Here is a 27,368-nt window from a genome sequence, read left to right as displayed (position 1 = left end):
GTCTGTAACATGTCTGACTGGGCTGTAGGTCTGTAACAGTATCATGTCTAACTGGGCTGTAGGTCTGTAACATGTCTGACTGGGCTGTAGGTCTGTAACATGTCTGACTGGGCTGTAGGTCTGTAACATGTCTGACTGGGCTGTAGGTCTGTAACATGTCTGACTGGGCTGTAGGTCTGTAACAGTAACATGTCTGACTGGGCTGTAGGTCTGTAACATGTCTGACTGGGCTGTAGGTCTGTAACATGTCTGACTGGGCTGAAGGTCTGTAACAGTAACATGTCTGACTGGGCTGTAGGTCTGTAACATGTCTGACTGGGCTGTAGGTCTGTAACATGTCTGACTGGGCTGTAGGTCAGTAACATGTCTGACTGGGCTGTAGGTCTGTAACATGTCTGACTGGGCTGTAGGTCAGTAACAGTAACATGTCTGACTGGGCTGTAGGTCTGTAACATGTCTGACTGGGCTGTAGGTCAGTAACAGTAACATGTCTGACTGGGCTGTAGGTCTGTAACATGTCTGACTGGGCTGTAGGTCTGTAACATGTCTGACTGGGCTGTAGGTCTGTAACATGTCTGACTGGGCTGTAGGTCTGTAACATGTCTGACTGGGCTGTAGGTCAGTAACAGTAACATGTCTGACTGGGCTGTAGGTCTGTAACATGTCTGACTGGGCTGTAGGTCTGTAACATGTCTGACTGGGCTGTAGGTCTGTAACATGTCTGACTGGGCTGTAGGTCAGTAACAGTAACATGTCTGACTGGGCTGTAGGTCTGTAACATGTCTGACTGGGCTGTAGGTCTGTAACAATAACATGCCTGACTGGGCTGTAGGTCTGTAACATGCCTGACTGGACTGTAGGTCTGTAACAGTAACATGTCTGACTGGGCTGTAGGTCTGTAACATGTCTGACTGGGCTGTAGGTCTGTAACATGTCTGACTGGGCTGTAGGTCTGTAACAGTAACATGTCTGACTGGACTGTAGGTCTGTAACATGTCTGACTGGGCTGTAGGTCTGTAACATGTCTGACTGGGCTGTAGGTCTGTAACATGTCTGACTGGGCTGTAGGTCTGTAACAGTAACATGTCTGACTGGGCTGTAGGTCTGTAACATGTCTGACTGGGCTGTAGGTCTGTAACATGTCTGACTGGACTTTAGGTCTGTAACAGTAACATGTCTGACTGGGCTGTAGGTCTGTAACAGTAACATGTCTGACTGGGCTGTAGGTCTGTAACATGTCTGACTGGGCTGTAGGTCTGTAACATGTCTGACTGGGCTGTAGGTCTGTAACATGTCTGACTGGGCTGTAGGTCAGTAACAGTAACATGTCTGACTGGGCTGTAGGTCTGTAACAAGTCTGACTGGGCTGTAGGTCTGTAACAATAACATGTCTGACTGGGCTGTAGGTCTGTAACATGTCTGACTGGACTGTAGGTCTGTAACAGTAACATGTCTGACTGGGCTGTAGGTCTGTAACATGTCTGACTGGGCTGTAGGTCTGTAACATGTCTGACTGGGCTGTAGGTCTGTAACAGTAACATGTCTGACTGGACTGTAGGTCTGTAACATGTCTGACTGGGCTGTAGGTCTGTAACATGTCTGACTGGGCTGTAGGTCTGTAACATGTCTGACTGGGCTGTAGGTCTGTAACAGTAAGATGTCTGACTGGGCTGTAGGTCTGTAACATGTCTGACTGGGCTGTAGGTCTGTAACATGTCTGACTGGGCTGTAGGTCTGTAACATGTCTGACTGGACTTTAGGTCTGTAACAGTAACATGTCTGACTGGGCTGTAGGTCTGTAACAGTAACATGTCTGACTGGGCTGTAGGTCAGTAACATGTCTGACTGGGCTGTAGGTATGTAACATGTCTGACTGGACTGTAGGTCTGTAACATGTCTGACTGGACTGTAGGTCTGTAACAGTAACATGTCTGACTGGGCTGTAGGTCTGTAACATGTCTGACTGGACTGTAGGTCTGTAACATGTCTGACTGGACTGTAGGTCTGTAACAGTAACATGTCTGACTGGGCTGTAGGTCTGTAACAGTATCATGTCTGACTGGGCTGTAGGTCTGTAACATGTCTGACTGGGCTGTAGGTCTGTAACAGTAACATGTCTGACTGGGCTGTAGGTCTGTAACAGTAACATGTCTGACTGGGCTGTAGGTCTGTACCATGTCTGACTGGGCTGTAGGTCTGTAACATGTCTGACTGGGCTGTAGGTCTGTAACATGTCTGACTTGGCTGTAGGTCTGTAACATGTCTGACTGGGCTGTAGGTCTGTAACATGTCTGACTGGGCTGTAGGTCAGTAACATGTCTGACTGGGCTGTAGGTCTGTAACATGTCTGACTGGGCTGTAGGTCTGTAACATGTCTGACTGGGCTGTAGGTCTGTAACATGTCTGACTGGGCTGTAGGTCTGTAACAGTAACATGTCTGACTGGGCTGTAGGTCTGTAACATGTCTGACTGGGCTGTAGGTCTGTAACATGTCTGACTGGGCTGTAGGTCTGTAACAGTAACATGTCTGACTGGGCTGTAGGTCTGTAACATGTCTGACTGGGCTGTAGGTCTGTAACATGTCTGACTGGGCTGTATGTCTGTAACATGTCTGACTGGGCTGTAGGTCAGTAACATGTCTGACTGGGCTGTAGGTCTGTAACAGTAACATGTCTGACTGGACTGTAGGTCTGTAACATGTCTGACTGGGCTGTAGGTCTGTAACATGTCTGACTGGGCTGTAGGTCTGTAACATGTCTGACTGGACTGTAGGTCTGTAACAGTAACATGTCTGACTGGGCTGTAGGTCTGTAACAGTAACATGTCTGACTGGGCTGTAGATCAGTAACATGTCTGACTGGGCTGTAGGTCTGTAACATGTCTGACTGGGCTGTAGGTCTGTAACAGTAACATGTCTAACTGGGCTGTAGGTCTGTAACAGTAACATGTCTGACTGGGCTGTAGGTCTGTAACATGTCTGACTGGGCTGTAGGTCTGTAACAGTAACATGTCTGACTGGGCTGTAGGTCTGTAACAGTAACATGTCTGACTGGGCTGTAGGTCTGTACCATGTCTGACTGGGCTGTAGGTCTGTAACATGTCTGACTGGGCTGTAGGTCTGTAACATGTCTGACTGGGCTGTAGGTCTGTAACATGTCTGACTGGGCTGTAGGTCTGTAACAGTAACATGTCTGACTGGGCTGTAGGTCTGTAACATGTCTGACTGGGCTGTAGGTCTGTAACATGTCTGACTGGGCTGTAGGTCTGTAACATGTCTGACTGGGCTGTAGGTCTGTAACATGTCTGACTGGGCTGTAGGTCTGTAACATGTCTGACTGGGCTGTAGGTCTGTAACATGTCTGACTGGGCTGTAGGTCTGTAACATGTCTGACTGGGCTGTAGGTCTGTAACAGTAACATGTCTGACTGGGCTGTAGGTCTGTAACATGTCTGACTGGGCTGTAGGTCTGTAACATGTCTGACTGGGCTGTAGGTCAGTAACATGTCTGACTGGGCTGTAGGTCTGTAACATGTCTGACTGGGCTGTAGGTCTGTAACATGTCTGACTGGGCTGTAGGTCTGTAACATGTCTGACTGGGCTGTAGGTCTGTAACAGTAACATGTCTGACTTGGCTGTAGGTCTGTAACATGTCTGACTGGGCTGTAGGTCTGTAACATGTCTGACTGGGCTGTAGGTCTGTAACATGTCTGACTGGGCTGTAGGTCTGTAACATGTCTGACTGGGCTGAAGGTCTGTAACAGTAACATGTCTGACTGAGCTGTAGGTCTGTAACATGTCTGACTGGGCTGTAGGTCTGTAACATGTCTGACTGGGCTGTAGGTCTGTAACATGTCTGACTGGGCTGTAGGTCTGTAACATGTCTGACTGGGCTGTAGGTCTGTAACAGTAACATGTCTGACTGGGCTGTAGGTCTGTAACATGTCTGACTGGGCTGTAGGTCAGTAACATGTCTGACTGGGCTGTAGGTCTGTAACATGTCTGACTGGGCTGTAGGTCTGTAACATGTCTGACTGGGCTGTAGGTCAGTAACAGTAACATGTCTGACTGGGCTGTAGGTCTGTAACATGTCTGACTGGGCTGTAGGTCTGTAACATGTCTGACTGGGCTGTAGGTCTGTAACATGTCTGACTGGGCTGTAGGTCTTTAACATGTCTGACTGGGCTGTAGGTCTGTAACATGTCTGACTGGGCTGTAGGTCTGTAACAGTAACATGTCTGACTGGACTGTAGGTCTGTAACATGTCTGACTGGGCTGTAGGTCTGTAACATGTCTGACTGGGCTGTAGGTCTGTAACAGTAACATGTCTGACTGGGCTGTAGGTCTGTAACATGTCTGACTGGGCTGTAGGTCTGTAACATGTCTGACTGGGCTGTAGGTCTGTAACAGTAACATGTCTGACTGGGCTGTAGGTCTGTAACATGTCTGACTGGGCTGTAGGTCTGTAACATGTCTGACTGGGCTGTAGGTCTGTAACATGTCTGACTGGGCTGTAGGTCAGTAACAGTAACATGTCTGACTGGGCTGTAGGTCTCTAGCATGTCTGACTGGGCTGTAGGTCTGTAACATGTCTGACTGGGCTGTAGGTCTGTAACAGTAACATGTCTGACTGGGCTGTAGGTCTGTAACATGTCTGACTGGACTGTAGGTCTGTAACAGTAACATGTCTGACTGGGCTGTAGGTCTGTAACATGTCTGACTGGGCTGTAGGTCAGTAACAGTAACATGTCTGACTGGACTGTAGGTCTGTAACATGTCTGACTGGGCTGTAGGTCTGTAACAGTAACATGTCTGACTGGACTGTAGGTCTGTAACATGTCTGACTGGGCTGTAGGTCTGTAACATGTCTGACTGGGCTGTAGGTCTGTAACATGTCTGACTGGGCTGTAGGTCTGTAACAGTAACATGTCTGACTGGGCTGTAGGTCAGTAACATGTCTGACTGGACTGTAGGTCTGTAACATGTCTGACTGGACTGTAGGTCTGTAACAGTAACATGTCTGACTGGGCTGTAGGTCTGTAACAGTAACATGTCTGACTGGGCTGTAGGTCAGTAACATGTCTGACTGGGCTGTAGGTCTGTAACATGTCTGACTGGGCTGTAGGTCAGTAAAATGTCTGACTGGGCTGTAGGTCTGTAACATGTCTGACTGGGCTGTAGGTCAGTAACAGTAACATGTCTGACTGGGCTGTAGGTCTGTAACAGTAACATGTCTGACTGGGCTGTAGGTCTGTAACAGTATCATGTCTGACTGGGCTGTAGGTCTGTAACAGTAACATGTCTGACTGGGCTGTAGGTCTGTAACAGTAACATGTCTGACTGGGCTGTAGGTCTGTAACAGTAACATGTCTGACTGGGCTGTAGGTCTGTACCATGTCTGACTGGGCTGTAGGTCTGTAACATGTCTGACTGGGCTGTAGGTCTGTAACATGTCTGACTGGGCTGTAGGTCTGTAACATGTCTGACTGGGCTGTAGGTCTGTAAGAGTAACATGTCTGACTGGGCTGTAGGTCTGTAACATGTCTGACTGGGCTGTAGGTCTGTAACATGTCTGACTGGGCTGTAGGTCAGTAACATGTCTGACTGGGCTGTAGGTCTGTAACATGTCTGACTGGGCTGTAGGTCTGTAACATGTCTGACTGGGCTGTAGGTCTGTAACATGTCTGACTGGGCTGTAGGTCTGTAACATGTCTGACTGGGCTGTAGGTCTGTAACAGTAACATATCTGACTGGGCTGTAGGTCTGTAACATGTCTGACTGGGCTGTAGGTCAGTAACATGTCTGACTGGGCTGTAGGTCTGTAACATGTCTGACTGGGCTGTAGGTCTGTAACATGTCTGACTGGGCTGTAGGTCTGTAACATGTCTGACTGGGCTGTAGGTCTGTAACAGTAACATGTCTGACTGGGCTGTAGGTCTGTAACATGTCTGACTGGGCTGTAGGTCTGTAACATGTCTGACTGGGCTGTAGGTCTGTAACATGTCTGACTGGGCTGTAGGTCTGTAACAGTAACATGTCTGACTGGGCTGTAGGTCTGTAACATGTCTGACTGGGCTGTAGGTCTGTAACATGTCTGACTGGGCTGTAGGTCTGTAACAGTAACATGTCTGACTGGGCTGTAGGTCTGTAACATGTCTGACTGGGCTGTAGGTCAGTAACATGTCTGACTGGGCTGTAGGTCTGTAACATGTCTGACTGGGCTGTAGGTCAGTAACAGTAACATGTCTGACTGGGCTGTAGGTCAGTAACAGTAACATGTCTGACTGGGCTGTAGGTCTGTAACATGTCTGACTGGGCTGTAGGTCTGTAACATGTCTGACTGGGCTGTAGGTCTGTAACATGTCTGACTGGGCTGTAGGTCTGTAACATGTCTGACTGGGCTGTAGGTCTGTAACATGTCTGACTGGGCTGTAGGTCTGTAACAGTAACATGTCTGACTGGGCTGTAGGTCTGTAACAGTAACATGTCTGACTGGGCTGTAGGTCTGTAACATGTCTGACTGGGCTGTAGGTATGTAACATGTCTGACTGGGCTGTAGGTCTGTAACAGTAACATGTCTGACTGGGCTGTAGGTCTGTAACATGTCTGACTGGACTGTAGGTCTGTAACAGTAACATGTCTGACTGGGCTGTAGGTCTGTAACATGTCTGACTGGGCTGTAGGTCAGTAACAGTAACATGTCTGACTGGGCTGTAGGTCTGTAACAGTAACATGTCTGACTGGACTGTAGGTCTGTAACATGTCTGACTGGGCTGTAGGTCTGTAACATGTCTGACTGGGCTGTAGGTCTGTAACAGTAACATGTCTGACTGGGCTGTAGGTCTGTAACAGTAACATGTCTGACTGGGCTGTAGGTCAGTAACATGTCTGACTGGGCTGTAGGTCTGTAACATGTCTGACTGGGCTGTAGGTCTGTAACATGTCTGACTGGGCTGTAGGTCTGTAACAGTAACATGTCTGACTGGGCTGTAGGTCAGTAACATGTCTGACTGGGTTGTAGGTCTGTAACATGTCTGACTGGGCTGTAGGTCAGTAACAGTAACATGTCTGACTGGGCTGTAGGTCTGTAACAGTAACATGTCTGACTGGGCTGTAGGTCTGTAACAGTATCATGTCTGACTGGGCTGTAGGTCTGTAACATGTCTGACTGGGCTGTAGGTCTGTAACAGTAACATGTCTGACTGGGCTGTAGGTCTGTAACAGTAACATGTCTGACTGGGCTGTAGGTCTGTACCATGTCTGACTGGGCTGTAGGTCTGTAACATGTCTGACTGGGCTGTAGGTCTGTAACATGTCTGACTGGGCTGTAGGTCTGTAACATGTCTGACTGGGCTGTAGGTCTGTAACATGTCTGACTGGGCTGTAGGTCTGTAACAGTAACATGTCTGACTGGGCTGTAGGTCTGTAACATGTCTGACTGGGCTGTAGGTCTGTAACATGTCTGACTGGGCTGTAGGTCTGTAACATGTCTGACTGGGCTGTAGGTCTGTAACATGTCTGACTGGGCTGTAGGTCTGTAACATGTCTGACTGGGCTGTAGGTCTGTAACAGTAACATGTCTGACTGGGCTGTAGGTCTGTAACATGTCAGACTGGGCTGTAGGTCTGTAACATGTCTGACTGGGCTGTAGGTCAGTAACATGTCTGACTGGGCTGTAGGTCTGTAACAGTAACATGTCTGACTAGGCTGTAGGTCTGTAACATGTCTGACTGGGCTGTAGGTCTGTAACATGTCTGACTGGGCTGTAGGTCTGTAACATGTCTGACTGGGCTGTAGGTCTGTAACAGTAACATGTCTGACTAGGCTGTAGGTCTGTAACATGTCTGGCTGGGCTGTAGGTCTGTAACATGTCTGACTGGGCTGTAGGTCTGTAACAGTAACATGTCTGACTAGGCTGTAGGTCTGTAACATGTCTGACTGGGCTGTAGGTCTGTAACATGTCTGACTGGGCTGTAGGTCTGTAACAGTAACATGTCTGACTTGGCTGTAGGTCTGTAACAGTAACATGTCTGACTGGGCTGTAGGTCTGTAACAGTAACATGTCTGACTGGGCTGTAGGTCTGTAACATGTCTGACTGGGCTGTAGGTCTGTAACATGTCTGACTGGGCTGTAGATCAGTAACATGTCTGACTGGGCTGTAGGTCTGTAACAGTAACATGTCTGACTGGGCTGTAGGTCTGTAACATGTCTGACTGGGCTGTAGGTCTGTAACATGTCTGACTGGGCTGTAGGTCTGTAACATATCTGACTGGACTGTAGGTCTGTAACATGTCTGACTGGGCTGTAGGTCTGTAACATGTCTGACTGGGCTGTAGGTCTGTAACATGTCTGACTGGGCTGTAGGTCTGTAACATGTCTGACTGGGCTGTAGGTCTGTAACAGTAACATGTCTGACTGGGCTGTAGGTCTCTAACATGTCTGACTGGGCTGTAGGTCTGTAACATGTCTGACTGGGCTGTAGGTCTGTAACATGTCTGACTGGGCTGTAGGTCTGTAACAGTAACATGTCTGACTGGGCTGTAGGTCTGTAACATGTCTGACTGGGCTGTAGGTCTGTAACATGTCTGACTGGGCTGTAGGTCTGTAACAGTAACATGTCTGACTGGGCTGTAGGTCTGTAACATGTCTGACTGGGCTGTAGGTCTGTAACATGTCTGACTGGGCTGTAGGTCTGTAACAGTAACATGTCTGACTGGGCTGTAGGTCTGTAACATGTCTGACTGGGCTGTAGGTCTGTAACATGTCTGACTAGGCTGTAGGTCTGTAACATGTCTGACTAGGCTGTAGGTCTGTAACATGTCTGACTGGGCTGTAGGTCTGTAACATGTCTGACTAGGCTGTAGGTCTGTAACATGTCTGACTAGGCTGTAGGTCTGTAACATGTCTGACTGGGCTGTAGGTCTGTAACAGTAACATGTGTGACTGGTCTCTCTCTCTGTGTCTCCTATAGTTGGTCTGGTCTCTCTGTCTCCTGTAGTTGGTCTGGCCTACTGTAACCTGGTGTATGTCTGGTCTCTCTCTGTCTCCTGTAGTTGTAGTTGGTCTGGCCTACTGTAATCTGGTGTATGTCTGGTCTCTCTGTCTCCTGTAGTTGGTCTGGCCTACTATAACCTGGTGTGTGTCTGGTCTCTCTGTCTTCTGTAGTTTGTCTGGCCTACTATAACCTGATGTATGTCTGGTCTCTCTCTGTCTCCTGTAGGTGGTCTGGCCTACTGTAATCTGGTGTATGTCTGGTCTCTCTGTCTCCTGTAGGTGGTCTGGCCTACTATAACCTGGTGTGTGTCTGGTCTCTCTGTCTCCTGTAGGTGGTCTGGCCTACTATAACCTGGTGTGTGTCTGGTCTCTCTGTCTCCTGTAGGTGGTCTGGCCTACTATAACCTGGTGTGTGTCTGGTCTCTCTGTCTTCTGTAGTTGGCCTGGCCTACTATAACCTGGTGTGTGACTGGTCTCTCTCTGTCTCCTGTAGTTGGTCTGGCCTACTATAACCTGGTGTGTGACTGGTCTCTCGCTGTCTCCTGTAGTTGGTCTGGCCTACTGTAACCTGGTGTGTGACTGGTCTCTCTCTGTCTCCTGTAGTTGGCCTGGCCTACTATAACCTGGTGTGTGTCTGGTCTCTCTCTGTCTCCTGTAGTTGGTCTGGCCTACTATAACCTGGTGTGTGTCTGGTCTCTCTCTGTCTCCTGTAGTTGGTCTGGCCTACTGTAACCTGGTGTGTGTCTGGTCTCTCTCTGTCTCCTGTAGTTGGTCTGGTCTACTGTAACCTGGTGTGTGTCTGGTCTCTCTCTGTCTCCTGTAGTTGGTCTGGCCTACTGTAACCTGGTGTGTGACTGGTCTCTCTCTGTCTCCTGTAGTTGGCCTGGCCTACTATAACCTGGTGTGTGTCTGGTCTCTCTCTGTCTCCTGTAGTTGGTCTGGCCTACTATAACCTGGTGTGTGTCTGGTCTCTCTCTGTCTCCTGTAGTTGGTCTGGCCTACTGTAACCTGGTGTGTGTCTGGTCTCTCTCTGTCTCCTGTAGTTGGTCTGGTCTACTGTAACCTGGTGTGTGTCTGGTCTCTCTCTGTCTCCTGTAGTTGGTCTGGCCTACTGTAACCTGGTGTGTGTCTGGTCTCTCTCTGTCTCCTGTAGTTGGTCTGGTCTACTATAACCTGGTGTGTGTCTGGTCTCTCTCTGTCTCCTGTAGTTGGTCTGGCCTACTATAACCTGGTGTGTGTCTGGTCTCTCTCTGTCTCCTGTAGTTGGTCTGGCCTACTATAACCTGGTGTGTGTCTGGTCTCTCTCTGTCTCCTGTAGTTGGTCTGGCCTACTGTAACCTGGTGTATGACTGGGTGAAGACAGCAGTGATGTTTGGGGTGATCAACACTGTGTCTAGATTGGACCATCTGGACCCTCCTCAACCTCCTAAATGTATCACCATGCTCTATGTCTTCTCTGAGACGTACGTTAACAGACCTGTTAGATCTTCTCCACATCTTTCTGTTTTCACACCAGTAATTTGTTTATTTTCTCCCTCATAGACACTTTGACCGAGGAATAAATGACTGGCTGTGCAAGTAAGTCACCAGCATGTCACTTCATTCATACCAAACATCAGAGCTGTAATCTCACAACTGTGTCTGTCTGTATCGTCCTTCAGTTATGTATATGATTACCTGTATTGTCCTTCAGTTATGTATATGATTACCTGTATCGTCCTTCAGTTATGTATATGATTACCTGTATCGTCCTTCAGTTATGTATATGATTACCTGTATCGTCCTTCAGTTATGTATATGATTACCTGTATCGTCCTTCAATTATGTGTATGATTACCTGTATCGTCCTTCAGTTATGTATATGATTACCTGTATCGTCCTTCAATTATGTATATGATTACCTGTATCGTCCTTCAGTTATGTATATGATTACCTGTATCGTCCTTCAATTATGTATATGATTACCTGTATCGTCCTTCAGTTATGTATGTGATTACCTGTATCGTCCTTCAGTTATGTGTGTGATTACCTGTATCGTCCTTCAGTTATGTATATGATTACCTGTATCGTCCTTCAGTTATGTATATGATTACCTGTATCGTCCTTCAGTTATGTATATGATTACCTGTATCGTCCTTCAGTTATGTGTATGATTACCTGTATCGTCCTTCAGTTATGTGTGTGATTACCTGTATCGTCCTTCAGTTATGTATGTGATTACCTGTATCGTCCTTCAGTTATGTGTGTGATTACCTGTATCGTCCTTCAGTTATGTGTGTGATTACCTGTATCGTCCTTCAGTTATGTATATGATTACCTGTATCGTCCTTCAGTTATGTATATGATTACCTGTATCGTCCTTCAGTTATGTATATGATTACCTGTATCGTCCTTCAATTATGTATATGATTACCTGTACCGTCCTTCAATTATGTATATGATTACCTGTATCGTCCTTCAGTTATGTATATGATTACCTGTATCGTCCTTCAGTTATGTGTATGATTACCTGTATCGTCCTTCAGTTATGTGTGTGATTACCTGTATCGTCCTTCAGTTATGTGTGTGATTACCTGTATCGTCCTTCAGTTATGTATATGATTACCTGTATCGTCCTTCAGTTATGTATATGATTACCTGTATCGTCCTTCAGTTATGTATATGATTACCTGTATCGTCCTTCAGTTATGTGTGTGATTACCTGTATCGTCCTTCAGTTATGTGTGTGATTACCTGTATCGTCCTTCAGTTATGTGTGTGATTACCTGTATCGTCCTTCAGTTATGTATGTGATTACCTGTATCGTCCTTCAGTTATGTGTGTAATTACCTGTATCGTCCTTCAGTTATGTGTGTGATTACCTGTATCGTCCTTCAGTTATGTATATGATTACCTGTATCGTCCTTCAGTTATGTGTATGATTACCTGTATCGTCCTTCAGTTATGTATATGATTACCTGTATCGTCCTTCAATTATGTATATGATTACCTGTATCGTCCTTCAGTTATGTATATGATTACCTGTATCGTCCTTCAGTTATGTATATGATTACCTGTATCGTCCTTCAGTTATGTATACGATTACCTGTATCGTCCTTCAGTTATGTATATGATTACCTGTATCGTCCTTCAGTTATGTGTATGATTACCTGTATCGTCCTTCAGTTATGTATATGATTACCTGTATCGTCCTTCAGTTATGTATATGATTACCTGTATCGTCCTTCAGTTATGTATATGATTACCTGTATCGTCCTTCAGTTATGTATATGATTACCTGTATCGTCCTTCAGTTATGTATATGATTACCTGTATCGTCCTTCAATTATGTGTATGATTACCTGTATCGTCCTTCAGTTATGTGTATGATTACCTGTATCGTCCTTCAATTATGTATATGATTACCTGTATCGTCCTTCAGTTATGTATATGATTACCTGTATCGTCCTTCAATTATGTATATGATTACCTGTATCGTCCTTCAGTTATGTATGTGATTACCTGTATCGTCCTTCAGTTATGTGTGTGATTACCTGTATCGTCCTTCAGTTATGTATATGATTACCTGTATCGTCCTTCAGTTATGTATATGATTACCTGTATCGTCCTTCAGTTATGTATATGATTACCTGTATCGTCCTTCAGTTATGTGTATGATTACCTGTATCGTCCTTCAGTTATGTGTGTGATTACCTGTATCGTCCTTCAGTTATGTGTGTGATTACCTGTATCGTCCTTCAGTTATGTATGTGATTACCTGTATCGTCCTTCAGTTATGTGTGTGATTACCTGTATCGTCCTTCAGTTATGTATATGATTACCTGTATCGTCCTTCAGTTATGTATATGATTACCTGTATCGTCCTTCAGTTATGTATATGATTACCTGTATCGTCCTTCAATTATGTATACGATTACCTGTATCGTCCTTCAATTATGTATATGATTACCTGTATCGTCCTTCAGTTATGTATATGATTACCTGTATCGTCCTTCAGTTATGTGTATGATTACCTGTATCGTCCTTCAGTTATGTGTGTGATTACCTGTATCGTCCTTCAGTTATGTGTGTGATTACCTGTATCGTCCTTCAGTTATGTATATGATTACCTGTATCGTCCTTCAGTTATGTGTGTAATTACCTGTATCGTCCTTCAGTTATGTGTGTGATTACCTGTATCGTCCTTCAGTTATGTATATGATTACCTGTATCGTCCTTCAGTTATGTATATGATTACCTGTATCGTCCTTCAGTTATGTGTATGATTACCTGTATCGTCCTTCAGTTATGTATATGATTACCTGTATCGTCCTTCAATTATGTATATGATTACCTGTATCGTCCTTCAGTTATGTATATGATTACCTGTATCGTCCTTCAGTTATGTATACGATTACCTGTATCGTCCTTCAGTTATGTATACGATTACCTGTATCGTCCTTCAGTTATGTATATGATTACCTGTATCGTCCTTCAGTTATGTGTATGATTACCTGTATCGTCCTTCAGTTATGTATATGATTACCTGTATCGTCCTTCAGTTATGTATATGATTACCTGTATCGTCCTTCAGTTATGTATATGATTACCTGTATCGTCCTTCAATTATGTATATGATTACCTGTATCGTCCTTCAGTTATGTATATGATTACCTGTATCGTCCTTCAATTATGTGTATGATTACCTGTATCGTCCTTCAGTTATGTATATGATTACCTGTATCGTCCTTCAATTATGTATATGATTACCTGTATCGTCCTTCAGTTATGTATATGATTACCTGTATCGTCCTTCAATTATGTATATGATTACCTGTATCGTCCTTCAGTTATGTATGTGATTACCTGTATCGTCCTTCAGTTATGTGTGTGATTACCTGTATCGTCCTTCAGTTATGTATATGATTACCTGTATCGTCCTTCAGTTATGTATATGATTACCTGTATCGTCCTTCAGTTATGTATATGATTACCTGTATCGTCCTTCAGTTATGTGTATGATTACCTGTATCGTCCTTCAGTTATGTGTGTGATTACCTGTATCGTCCTTCAGTTATGTGTGTGATTACCTGTATCGTCCTTCAGTTATGTATGTGATTACCTGTATCGTCCTTCAGTTATGTGTGTGATTACCTGTATCGTCCTTCAGTTATGTATATGATTACCTGTATCGTCCTTCAGTTATGTATATGATTACCTGTATCGTCCTTCAGTTATGTATATGATTACCTGTATCGTCCTTCAATTATGTATATGATTACCTGTATCGTCCTTCAATTATGTATATGATTACCTGTATCGTCCTTCAGTTATGTATATGATTACCTGTATCGTCCTTCAGTTATGTGTATGATTACCTGTATCGTCCTTCAGTTATGTGTGTGATTACCTGTATCGTCCTTCAGTTATGTGTGTGATTACCTGTATCGTCCTTCAGTTATGTATATGATTACCTGTATCGTCCTTCAGTTATGTGTGTGATTACCTGTATCGTCCTTCAGTTATGTATATGATTACCTGTATCGTCCTTCAGTTATGTATATGATTACCTGTATCGTCCTTCAGTTATGTGTGTGATTACCTGTATCGTCCTTCAGTTATGTGTGTGATTACCTGTATCGTCCTTCAGTTATGTGTGTGATTACCTGTATCGTCCTTCAGTTATGTATATGATTACCTGTATCATCCTTCAGTTATGTGTGTAATTACCTGTATCGTCCTTCAGTTATGTGTGTGATTACCTGTATCGTCCTTCAGTTATGTATATGATTACCTGTATCGTCCTTCAGTTATGTGTGTGATTACATGTATCGTCCTTCAGTTATGTATATGATTACCTGTATCGTCCTTCAGTTATGTGTGTGATTACCTGTATCGTCCTTCAGTTATGTATATGATTACCTGTATCGTCCTTCAGTTATGTGTGTGATTACCTGTATCGTCCTTCAGTTATGTATATGATTACCTGTATCGTCCTTCAGTTATGTATGTGATTACCTGTATCGTCCTTCAGTTATGTGTGTGATTACCTGTATCGTCCTTCAGTTATGTGTGTGATTACCTGTATCGTCCTTCAGTTATGTGTGTGATTACCTGTATCGTCCTTCAGTTATGTATATGATTACCTGTATCGTCCTTCAGTTATGTGTGTGATTACCTGTATCGTCCTTCAGTTATGTGTGTGATTACCTGTATCGTCCTTCAGTTATGTGTGTGATTACCTGTATCGTCCTTCAGTTATGTATATGATTACCTGTATCGTCCTTCAGTTATGTATATGATTACCTGTATCGTCCTTCAGTTATGTATATGATTACCTGTATCGTCCTTCAGTTATGTGTATGATTACCTGTATCGTCCTTCAGTTATGTGTGTGATTACCTGTATCGTCCTTCAGTTATGTGTGTGATTACCTGTATCGTCCTTCAGTTATGTATGTGATTACCTGTATCGTCCTTCAGTTATGTGTGTGATTACCTGTATCGTCCTTCAGTTATGTATATGATTACCTGTATCGTCCTTCAGTTATGTATATGATTACCTGTATCGTCCTTCAGTTATGTATATGATTACCTGTATCGTCCTTCAATTATGTATATGATTACCTGTATCGTCCTTCAATTATGTATATGATTACCTGTATCGTCCTTCAGTTATGTATATGATTACCTGTATCGTCCTTCAGTTATGTGTATGATTACCTGTATCGTCCTTCAGTTATGTGTGTGATTACCTGTATCGTCCTTCAGTTATGTGTGTGATTACCTGTATCGTCCTTCAGTTATGTATATGATTACCTGTATCGTCCTTCAGTTATGTGTGTGATTACCTGTATCGTCCTTCAGTTATGTATATGATTACCTGTATCGTCCTTCAGTTATGTATATGATTACCTGTATCGTCCTTCAGTTATGTGTGTGATTACCTGTATCGTCCTTCAGTTATGTGTGTGATTACCTGTATCGTCCTTCAGTTATGTGTGTGATTACCTGTATCGTCCTTCAGTTATGTATATGATTACCTGTATCATCCTTCAGTTATGTGTGTAATTACCTGTATCGTCCTTCAGTTATGTGTGTGATTACCTGTATCGTCCTTCAGTTATGTATATGATTACCTGTATCGTCCTTCAGTTATGTGTGTGATTACCTGTATCGTCCTTCAGTTATGTATATGATTACCTGTATCGTCCTTCAGTTATGTGTGTGATTACCTGTATCGTCCTTCAGTTATGTATATGATTACCTGTATCGTCCTTCAGTTATGTGTGTGATTACCTGTATCGTCCTTCAGTTATGTATATGATTACCTGTATCGTCCTTCAGTTATGTATGTGATTACCTGTATCGTCCTTCAGTTATGTGTGTGATTACCTGTATCGTCCTTCAGTTATGTGTGTGATTACCTGTATCGTCCTTCAGTTATGTGTGTGATTACCTGTATCGTCCTTCAGTTATGTATATGATTACCTGTATCGTCCTTCAGTTATGTGTGTGATTACCTGTATCGTCCTTCAGTTATGTGTGTGATTACCTGTATCGTCCTTCAGTTATGTATATGATTACCTGTATCGTCCTTCAGTTATGTGTGTGATTACCTGTATCGTCCTTCAGTTATGTATATGATTACCTGTATCGTCCTTCAGTTATGTATATGATTACCTGTATCGTCCTTCAGTTATGTGTGTGATTACCTGTATCGTCCTTCAGTTATGTGTGTGATTACCTGTATCGTCCTTCAATTATGTATATGATTACCTGTATCGTCCTTCAATTATGTATATGATTACCTGTATCGTCCTTCAGTTATGTATATGAATACCTGTATCGTCCTTCAATTATGTATATGATTACCTGTATCGTCCTTCAGTTATGTATATGATTACCTGTATCGTCCTTCAATTATGTGTATGATTACCTGTATAGTCCTTCAATTATGTATGTGATTACCTGTATCGTCCTTCAGTTATGTATATGATTACCTGTATAGTCCTTCAGTTATGTATATGATTACCTGTATCGTCCTTCAGTTATGTGAGTGATTACCTGTGTCTGTGTCTACACCTCCAGGTATGTGTATAATTACCTGGGAGGGAAGCATGACACTGTGTGGGATGAGGCCATTGCTACACTGTGTACTTTTGGCATCACTGTCCTGTGGCTGGGACCCTGTCAGGTGGTGTTCATCTGGGCCTTCTTCAACTGCTTCGGACTCAACTTCGAGCTCTGGACCGCCAAGTTCGTCTGCATGGAACCCTTTGCTTCTCTAGAGGTAAGAGAGCGCATGCTAGTCGATACCTACTGACTTCCAGTCATTGCGCTAATGCTAGTTAGCATTGGCTCGCAAACAACCTTTAACTTCTTTCATACTGGACACATGAGACATTAAAATGGTTTCCACCACGAGTTCATCTGACTCTGGGGAAGTAGATAAAGGGCCTCGTTGACAAAATCACTTTAACTCATTTAACTCTCTCTAGATGGTGATGTCTCCTGCTGTGTCTCGTATGATCAGAAGTCTGTTTAACATCTCTCCCTCTCTCTCTCTCTAGATGGCGATGTCTCCTGCCATGTCTCGTAGGATCAGAAGTTTGTTTAACATCTCTCTCTCTCTCTCTCTCTCTCTCTCTCTCTCTCTCTCTCTCTCTCTCTCTCTCTCTCTCTCTCTCTCTCTCTCTCTCTCTCTCTCTCTCTCTCTCTCTCTCTCTCTCTCTCTCTCTCTCTCTCTCTCTCTCTCTCTCTCTCTCTCTCTCTCTCTCTCTCTCTCCTCTCCTCTCCTCTCCTCTCCTCTCCTCTCCTCTCCTCTCCTCTAGATGGCGATGTCTCCTGCTGTGTCTCGTATGATCAGAAGTCTGTTTAACATCTCTCTCCTCTCCTCTCCTCTCCTCTCCTCTCCTCTCCTCTCCTCTTCTCTTCTCTTCTCTTCTCTTCTCTTCTCTTCTCTTCTCTTCTCTTCTCTTCTCTTCTCTTCTCTTCTCTTCTCTTCTCTTCTCTTCTCTTCTCTTCTCTTCTCTTCTCTTCTCTTCTCTTCTCTTCTCTTCTCTTCTCCTCTCTTCTCCTCTCTTCTCCTCTCTTCTCCTCTCTTCTCCTCTCCTCTCCTCTCCTCTCCTCTCCTCTCCTCTCCTCTCTTCTCTTCTCTTCTCCTCTCTTCTCCTCTCTTCTCCTCTCTTCTCTTCTCTTCTCTTCTCCTCTCTTCTCCTCTCTTCTCCTCTCTTCTCCTCTCCTCTCCTCTCCTCTAGATGGCGATGTCTCCTGCTGTGTCTCGTATGATCAGAAGTCTGTTTAACATCTCTCCCTCTCCCTCTCCCTCTCCTATCCTCTCCTCCCCTCTCCTCTCCTCTAGATGGCAATGTCTCCTGCCATGTCTCGTAGGATCAGAGCTGTGTTCAACACCTTTAACTTCTGGACCATCGTCCTCTACAACGTCATCGCTCTCAACAGCCTGGAGTTCACTAAGCTGGTCGCCAAGAGACTGCTGCTCAAAGGTAACAGATAGTTAAGTTTCCTTCTGACCTGTCTCTTGATCTCGATGTTGAAGAACGTCAATGCTCATACTGAACATGATATTGAACATGCACAACTGTTTTGGTGTGGTACTGGCATACTATGATCCCACTATACTATGTTATAAAGTAACAAGACCTAGTATTTCCTTGAGTAACAGTAGACACACTATGACTGACTCCTCCGCCCTCAGGCTTCCCCCTCACCAGCATCACTGTGATGATAACTAGTATCTTCCTTTATATATAGTTATTACACTTAAGTGATAATGCCCGAGAAGCTGTTGTTTGGATATATTGGCACGGGTGTTGTTAGGCCCGAGATGAAGACGAGGGCCGGCAAACCGTGCCAATATATCCTAAGAACCACAGCGTTGAGGGCATTGTCACTTTTATACAACGGGTTAACAACATATTCAAATAATGATTAACGTATTTTAATTAAAAACATTATTTTGAGGAATTTATTCATACTATTTCATCCTTCCACAAGATATAGTCCCGACACAAATCTAGGGTTGCTACCCAAGCCGGCTGGTCGTTCGTTCTATACGTTCGGTTGCTAGAGGAACGTGACCCAGTCGTTGTTCTGTATCTATGGACGCGACCCAGTCGTTGTTCTGTATCTATGGACGCGACCCAGTCGTTGTTCTGTATCTATGGACGCGACCCAGTCGTTGTTCTGTATCTATGGACGCGACCCAGTCGTTGTTCTGTATCTATGGACGCGACCCAGTCGTTGTTCTGTATCTATGGACGCGACCCAGTCGTTGTTCTGTATCTATGGACGCGACCCAGTCGTTGTTCTGTATCTATGGACGCGACCCAGTCGTTGTTCTGTATCTATGGACGCGACCCAGTCGTTGTTCTGTATCTATGGACGCGACCCAGTCGTTGTTCTGTATCTATGGACGCGACCCAGTCGTTGTTCTGTATCTATGGACGCGACCCAGTCGTTGTTCTGTATCTATGGACGCGACCCAGTTGTTGTTCTGTATCTATGGACGCGACGCAGTCGTTGTTCTGTATCTATGGACGCGACCCAGTCGTTGTTCTGTATCTATGGACGCGACCCAGTCGTTGTTCTGTATCTATGGACGCGACCCAGTCGTTGTTCTGTATCTATGGACGCGACCCAGTCGTTGTTCTATATCTATGGACGCGACCCAGTCGTTGTTCTGTATCTATGGACGCGACCCAGTCGTTGTTCTGTATCTATGGACGCGACCCAGTCGTTGTTCTGTATCTATGGACGCGACCCAGTCGTTGTTCTGTATCTATGGACGCGACCCAGTTGTTGTTCTGTATCTATGGACGCGACCCAGTCGTTGTTCTGTATCTATGGACGCGACCCAGTCGTTGTTCTGTATCTATGGACGCGACCCAGTCGTTGTTCTGTATCTATGGACGCGACCCAGTCGTTGTTCTGTATCTATGGACGCGACCCAGTCGTTGTTCTGTATCTATGGACGCGACCCAGTCGTTGTTCTGTATCTATGGACGCGACCCAGTCGTTGTTCTGTATCTATGGACGCGACCCAGTCGTTGTTCTGTATCTATGGACGCGACCCAGTCGTTGTTCTGTATCTATGGACGCGACCCAGTCGTTGTTCTGTATCTATGGACGCGACCCAGTCGTTGTTCTGTATCTATGGACGCGACCCAGTCGTTGTTCTGTATCTATGGACGCGACCCAGTCGTTGTTCTGTATCTATGGACGCGACCCAGTCGTTGTTCTGTATCTATGGACGCGACCCAGTCGTCTGTTCTAAATGTTCCATTGCCAGACTGGCTGGCAACATTCTTATCCCTTGCTTGCTAACTAACCAACTACGGCTAACTTACTGCCACGTCAAAAAGTGCAGACAGAATAACAGCAAAGTAGCCACATTTGCATTTGTTTAAGCTGTTTTCTAATGACATATATTTGGATACATCCATAACAATGAGCTAATGAGGTGTGATTTCACCTGGCATAGAAAATGTGCTCTCTCATCACGACACTGTTGTTCAGAGGAGCTAGTCAACAACACAGCTACAGAACACAACACAGCTACAGTAACACAACACAGCTACAGAACACAACACAGCTACAGTAACACAACACAGCTACAGAACACAACACAGCTACAGTAACACAACACAGCTACAGTAACACAACACAGCTACAGTAACACAACACAGCTACAGAACACAACACAGCTACAGTAACACAACACAGCTACAGTAACACAACACAGCTACAGTAACACAACACAGCTACAGTAACACAACACAGCTACAGAACACAACACAGCTACAGTAACACAACACAGCTACAGTAACAAAACACAGCTACAGTAACACAACACAGCTACAGTAACACAACACAGCTACAGAACACAACACAGCTACAGTAACACAACACAGCTACAGAACACAACACAGCTACAGTAACACAACACAGCTACAGAACACAACACAGCTACAGTAACACAACACAGCTACAGTAACACAACACAGCTACAGTAACACAACACAGCTACAGAACACAACACAGCTACAGTAACACAACACAGCTACAGTAACACAACACAGCTACAGTAACACAACACAGCTACAGTAACACAACACAGCTACAGTAACACAACACAGCTACAGAACACAACACAGCTACAGTAACACAACACAGCTACAGTAACAAAACACAGCTACAGTAACACAACACAGCTACAGTAACACAACACAGCTACAGTAACACAACACAGCTACAGTAACACAATTACTTCCATCTGAAGCTGGAAAGGCTGAAAACTAGCTGCACTTTGTTTCACTTGAGCTTTTAGGAATTAACATTTCCTTGTATATATCCATAAAAATGATTCCAGCTGATTCATGGTTTCGACCGCCTGAGAAACGACTCCTGTCTGTCCGTCTCTTCCCGACTCCCGACACGTTCATTACAGCTGGAGATCGAAGTTGAATATTGAAACAATGTTGCAAATGTCGGAGAGACAGAGACAGCAAGGTTACTACAAATCTCAGCTGTTGTAAACTAAATGTTAGTCTAAAAGAAATGTGAGATAATGTCTAGATGCTTTTTATAGTGGAGATCAAGTTTATAAATTGCCTGGCTGGGCTGATGGATTGCGCAGTCAGATGGAACAGAGTAAATAGGCATTTTAACGTCATAGATTTAGACGGTGGTAACTTGTGGAATAAACTGGAATAAGGTTTTAACCAAATCCTCATTAAGGATTAGACCGACCCGCTGTATAAATATAGTTATTAGTGTCCCATGTTGACTTGTTCCTCCCCCTCCAGGCTTCCCATCACTGTGTTGATAACTAGTATGTTACTTGATATATAGTTATTATGATATAGTTATTAGTGTCCATTGTTGACTTGTTCCTCCCCCTCCAGGCTTCCCATCACCACCATCACTGTGTTGATAACTAGTATGTTACTTGATATATAGTTATTATGATATAGTTATTAGTGTCCATTGTTGACTTGTTCCTCCCCCTCCAGGCTTCCCATCACCACCATCACTGTGTTGATAACTAGTATGTTACTTGATATATAGTTATTATGATATAGTTATTAGTGTCCATTATTGACTTGTTCCTCCCCCTCCAGGCTTCCCCATCACCACCATCACTGTCTTCATAGTGACCTATTGTCTGGTCCAGCTCATCAAGGAGAGAGAGAGAAGACAGGCTCTGATCGATGACCCCGACCCCATCCCTCCCCCCGCCCCCGTCCCTCCCCCCGCTCCCGTCCCCCCCCTCGCCCCCTTCCCTCCCCCCGCCCCCACAACAGTCACGTCCACAGCCCCCATTCAACCGGTGGTGGACCCCAGCAAGGAGAAAGCAGAGTAGTGATTGGAGGGTGGCAGTGTCTGTCAAAGTCCCAAATGTCTTTATGAGTCATGGTTTCCTCTGTGTCGTCATGGAGATGACGAGGCTACAGTTAATCGACAAGGTATATTTAGAAGTTCTTCATAGCAATAAAATCTATTGAGCAGCAATATCTATCTACTGTAATATCTACCAAGAGTAATATCTAAGATGTCTACTCAGTCTACTGCCTAAAACGCCCTGAGAGTGCTGTCGTCAATATAGATTTTCTACAATGTTTTAAACAGAAGTTGTGTTTCACTGCTAATCATGTAAAACTGCTTTTATTGTAATTAAATCCTCTAAGTGGTGCTCAAAGATGTGGTTTTAACTAAGATACACACCTCTGGTTTTAACTAAGATACACACCTCTGGTTTTAACTAAGATCCACACCTCTGGTTTTAACTAAGATACACACCTCTGGTTTTAACTAAGATCCACACCTCTGGTTTTAACTAAGATACACCCCTCTGGTTTTAACTAAGATCCACACCTCTGGTTTTAACTAAGATCCACACCTCTGGTTTTAACTAAGATCCACACCTCTGGTTTTAACTAAGATCCACACCTCTGGTTTTAACTAAGATACACACCTCTGGTTTTAACTAAGATACACACCTCTGGTTTTAACTAAGATACACCCCTCTGGTTTTAACTAAGATCCACACCTCTGGTTTTAACTAAGATACACCCCTCTGGTTTTAACTAAGATACACCCCTCTGGTTTTAACTAAGATCCACACCTCTGGTTTTAACTAAGATCCACACCTCTGGTTTTAACTAAGATACACACCTCTGGTTTTAACTAAGATACACCCCTCTGGTTTTAACTAAGATCCACACCTCTGGTTTTAACTAAGATCCACACCTCTGGTTTTAACTAAGATACACACCTCTGGTTTTAACTAAGATACACCCCTCTGGTTTTAACTAAGATCCACACCTCTGGTTTTAACTAAGATACACACCTCTGGTTTTAACTAAGATCCACACCTCTGGTTTTAACTAAGATCCACACCTCTGGTTTTAACTAAGATACACACCTCTGGGAGACGTGGTTTTAACAGAGGATATAATAGAAAGGGCTTAAACTCTGTGGAGTTCCTTTCCTGTCAAATGTACTGTACATCCAAATATAATATATTGATTTACTGATACATGACTCCAACTTTTTGTCTCTTTTACTTCGTTCTCATTTAAAGAATGTGACCATTGACCTCTCTGATGCTGTAACTCAGAATACTCTGAGAAAGACGAGAGAGAAGAGAGAGAAAGAAAGAGAAAGAGAGACAATGAGAGAGACCATGAGGGAAACAGAGAGACAGAGAGACAGAGGCTTAAGCGCTCTGTAAATATGACTGAGTCATTGTAGTAGATCCTGAGTCTGACTCAGAGCTTCTCTATTATGGAGGATGACCTCAATCCCAATACTCTCACTGGCGTGACCCACACCCCCACATACTCCGCAAGGCGGGGGACCCACGAGCCCCAATCCCCCCCGTCTGACAGCGAGTACTCCGTAGCCGTTGGCTAAGTCTTGTACGAGATTAAGTTTGTTGTTAATGTCCCACTCAATGATGATAGCCAGCACAGAACTTCCTCGGAAACCTCAGACCGAGCGATGAATTAATCACTGCCTGCTCACAATCCATTGAAGTCCTCTTTATGGGTCAGGAGTCCGTAAAAACAGGAAAACAAAATTCGATGTAACCCTGACTTAATCTACACTACCGGTCAGAAGTTTTAGAACTTTATATTTATTTGTATAATTTTCTACATCGTGGAATAATTACATTTTTGCTTGTAAGCAGGAAACAGGAGGATAGAATTATGGTCAGATTTGCCAAATGGAGGGTGAGGGAGAGCTTTGTACGTGTCTCTGTGTGTGGAGTAAAGGTGGTCTAGAGGTTTTTTTTCACTCTGGTTGCACATTTAACATGCCGATTAGAAATTTGGTGAAACAGATTGAAATTTCCCTTCATTAAAGTCCCCGGCAACTAGGAGCGACGCCTCTGGGTGAACGTTTTCTTGTTTGCTTATGGCGGAATACAGCTCATTCAATGCTGCCTTAGTGCCAGCCTCTGTCTGTGGTGGTTTGCAAACAGCTACTAAAAATACAGATGGGAACTCTCTAGGTAGATAGTGTGGTCTACAGCTTATCATGAGATACTCTACCTCAGGCGAGCAATAGCTCGAGACTTCCTTAGATATCATGAACCAGCTGTTATTTACAAAAATACATAGTCCGCCGCCCCTTGTCTTACCAGACGCCACTGTTTTATCCTGATGGTGCAGCGTATAACCAGCCAGCTGTATGTTGATAGTGTCGTCGTTCAGCCATGACTCCGTGAAGCATAAGCTATTACAGTTTTGAATGTCCCGTTGGTAGTTTAATCTTGCATGTAGGTCATCGATTTTATTCTCCAAAGATGCACGTTTGCTAGCAGAATGGAAGGAAGTGGTGGTTTATTTGATCGCCTACGAATTCTCAGAAGGCAGCCCGCCCTCTGGCCCCTTTTTCTCCGCCTTCTCTGAAAGCAGTATATCGTATAGGCTCGTCGGACCCTATAAAGGAAGAAAACGATTCTGCCAGTCCGTGGTGAGTAATCGCAGTCCTGATGTTCAAAAGTTATTTTTGGTCATAAGAGACGGTAGTGGCAACATTATGTACAAAATAAGTAAAAAAATAAGTTACAAGAAACGCAAATAAACGAACAAAAAAACACAATCGGTTGGGGACACGTAAAACATCTTCCTTCTTCTCTTTGCTTATTTGAGCTGTTCTTGCCATAAAATGGACTTTGTCTTTTACCAAATAAGGCTATCTTTTTCTATACCACCTTACCTTGTCACAACACAATTGAATGGCTCAAATGCATTAAGAAGGAAAGAAATTACACAAATTAACTTTTAAGAAGGCTCCCCTGTTAATTGAAATGCATTCCAGGTGACTACCTCATGAAACTGGTTGAGAGAATGCCAAGAGTTGGCAAAACTGCCATCAAGGCAAATATATTTTGATTTGTTAAACACTATTTTCCCGGACATTTCTGGGGGGAATGGCCCTAGCCCTCATTGATTTGTTAAACACTATTTTCCCGGACATTTCTGGGGGGAATGGCCCTAGCCCTCATTGATTTGTTAAACACTATTTTCCCGGACATTTCTGGGGGGAATGGCCCTAGCCCTCATTGATTTGTTAAACACTATTTTCCCGGACATTTCTGGGGGGAATGGCCCTAGCCCTCATTGATTTGTTAAACACTATTTTCCCGGACATTTCTGGGGGGAATGGCCCTAGCCCTCATTGATTTGTTAAACACTATTTTCCCGGACCTTTCTGGGGGGAATGGCCCTAGCCCTCATTGATTTGTTAAACACTATTTTCCCGGACATTTCTGGGGGGAATGGCCCTCACCCTCCGATCCAACAGGTCCCAGATGTGCCCATGATTCCATATGTATTATTTCATAGTGTTGATGTCTTCACTATTATTCCACGATGTAGAAAATAGTAAAAATAAAGAAAAACCCTTGAATGAGTAGGTGTTCTAAAACTTTTGACTGGTACTGTACGTTCCTCTCAAGTTCTTGGCTCTTTCCAGAACAGCTGCCTCGTCCTTGAACTCAGGAACTTAACCGTACTCCTGCTGGCTTTGGTCTTTGACACGGTACCTAGCAACGTAGTAAACCTATTTCAAAACCAAAAATAAAATGTAAAGATTCAAACAAAAACCGAATAAAAAAAGATTAAAGCTGCAAGCAGTGTTTCAAGCTGGACACTCAGTTTCTTCATTAAATGGCAAGAAAAGCCTATCTAAGCTACATTAGTATGGCCTCTGACATCACATTACCCACTAAGTTAAACCTAAAAGTATGATCAGCTCAGAAACAACTGGTACCATTATTAGACACAAACACTGTTTTGCTCAACAATTGACCTTGTTAACTGATGTTAGCTAACTTGCTATAGATAAACGCAGCAAAAAAAGAAACATCCTCTCGCTGTCAACTGCGTTTATTTTCAGCAAACTTAACATGTGTAAATATTTGTATGAACATAACAAGATTCAACAACTGAGGCATAAACTGAACAAGTTCCACAGACATGTGACTAACAGAAATGGAATAATGTGTCCCTGAACAAAGGGGGGGTCAAAATCAAAGTAACAGTCAGTATCTGGTGTGGCCACCAGCTGCATTAAGTACTGCAGTGCATCTCCTCCTCATGGACTGCATCAGATTTGCCAGTTCTTGCTGTGAGATGTTACCCCACTCTTCGACCAAGGCACCTGCAAGTTCCCGGACATTTCTGGGGGGAATGGCCCTAGCCCTCACCCTCCGATCCAACAGGTCCCAGATGTGCTCAATGGGATTGAGATCCGGGCTCTTCGCTGGCCATGGCAGAACACTGACATTCCTGTCTTGCAGGAAATTACGCACAGCAGTATGGCTGGTGGCATTGTCATGCTGGAGGGTCATGTCAGGATGAGCCTGCAGGAAGGGTACCACATGAGGGAGGAGGATGTCTTTCCTGTAAACTCACAGCATTGAGATTGCCTGCAATGACAACAAGCTCAGTCTGATGATGCTGTGACACACTGCCCCAGACCATGATGGACCCTCCACCTCCAAATCGATCCTACTCCAGAGTACAGGCCTCGTTGTAACACTCATTCCTTCGACGATAAACGCAAATCCGACTATCCGACTCGTCAGTGAAAAGTACTTTTTTGCCAGTCTTGTCTGGTCCAGCGACGGTGGGTTTGTGACCATATGCGACGGGGTTGCTGGTGATGTCTGGTGAGGACCTGCCTTACATATCAAATCAAATTTATTTATATAGCCCTTCGTACATCAGCTGATATCTCAAAGTGCTGTACAGAAACCCAGCCTAAAACCCCAAACAGCAAGCAATGCAGGTGTAGAAGCACGGTGGCTCGGAAAAACTCCCTAGAAAGGCCAAAACCTAGGAAGAAACCTAGAGAGGAACCAG

General features: G+C 44.2%; 1 protein-coding gene across 2 annotated transcripts in view; it reads left to right on the top strand.

The window, feature by feature from the left end:
* The window catches only part of hhatlb (hedgehog acyltransferase like, b), a 40,626-nt gene extending 17,942 nt beyond the window's left edge, over positions 1–22,684 (top strand). For both annotated transcript variants that reach the window (XM_071327903.1, XM_071327904.1), the window contains 5 exons: positions 10,311–10,455; positions 10,535–10,570; positions 17,062–17,263; positions 18,335–18,476; positions 22,113–22,684. In XM_071327903.1, coding sequence (XP_071184004.1) covers positions 10,311–10,455; positions 10,535–10,570; positions 17,062–17,263; positions 18,335–18,476; positions 22,113–22,354 — 767 coding nt within the window. In that variant the 3' untranslated portion in view covers positions 22,355–22,684. The remainder of the gene's footprint in view (positions 1–10,310; positions 10,456–10,534; positions 10,571–17,061; positions 17,264–18,334; positions 18,477–22,112) is intronic.
* Positions 22,685–27,368: the final 4,684 nt, after the last annotated feature.

The sequence above is a fragment of the Salvelinus alpinus genome, chromosome 10 (assembly GCF_045679555.1).
Source record: "Salvelinus alpinus chromosome 10, SLU_Salpinus.1, whole genome shotgun sequence".
Taxonomy (NCBI): domain Eukaryota; kingdom Metazoa; phylum Chordata; class Actinopteri; order Salmoniformes; family Salmonidae; genus Salvelinus; species Salvelinus alpinus.
Note: the sequence above shows the minus strand (reverse complement) of the source record. Positions and strands in the feature narration are given on the sequence as shown.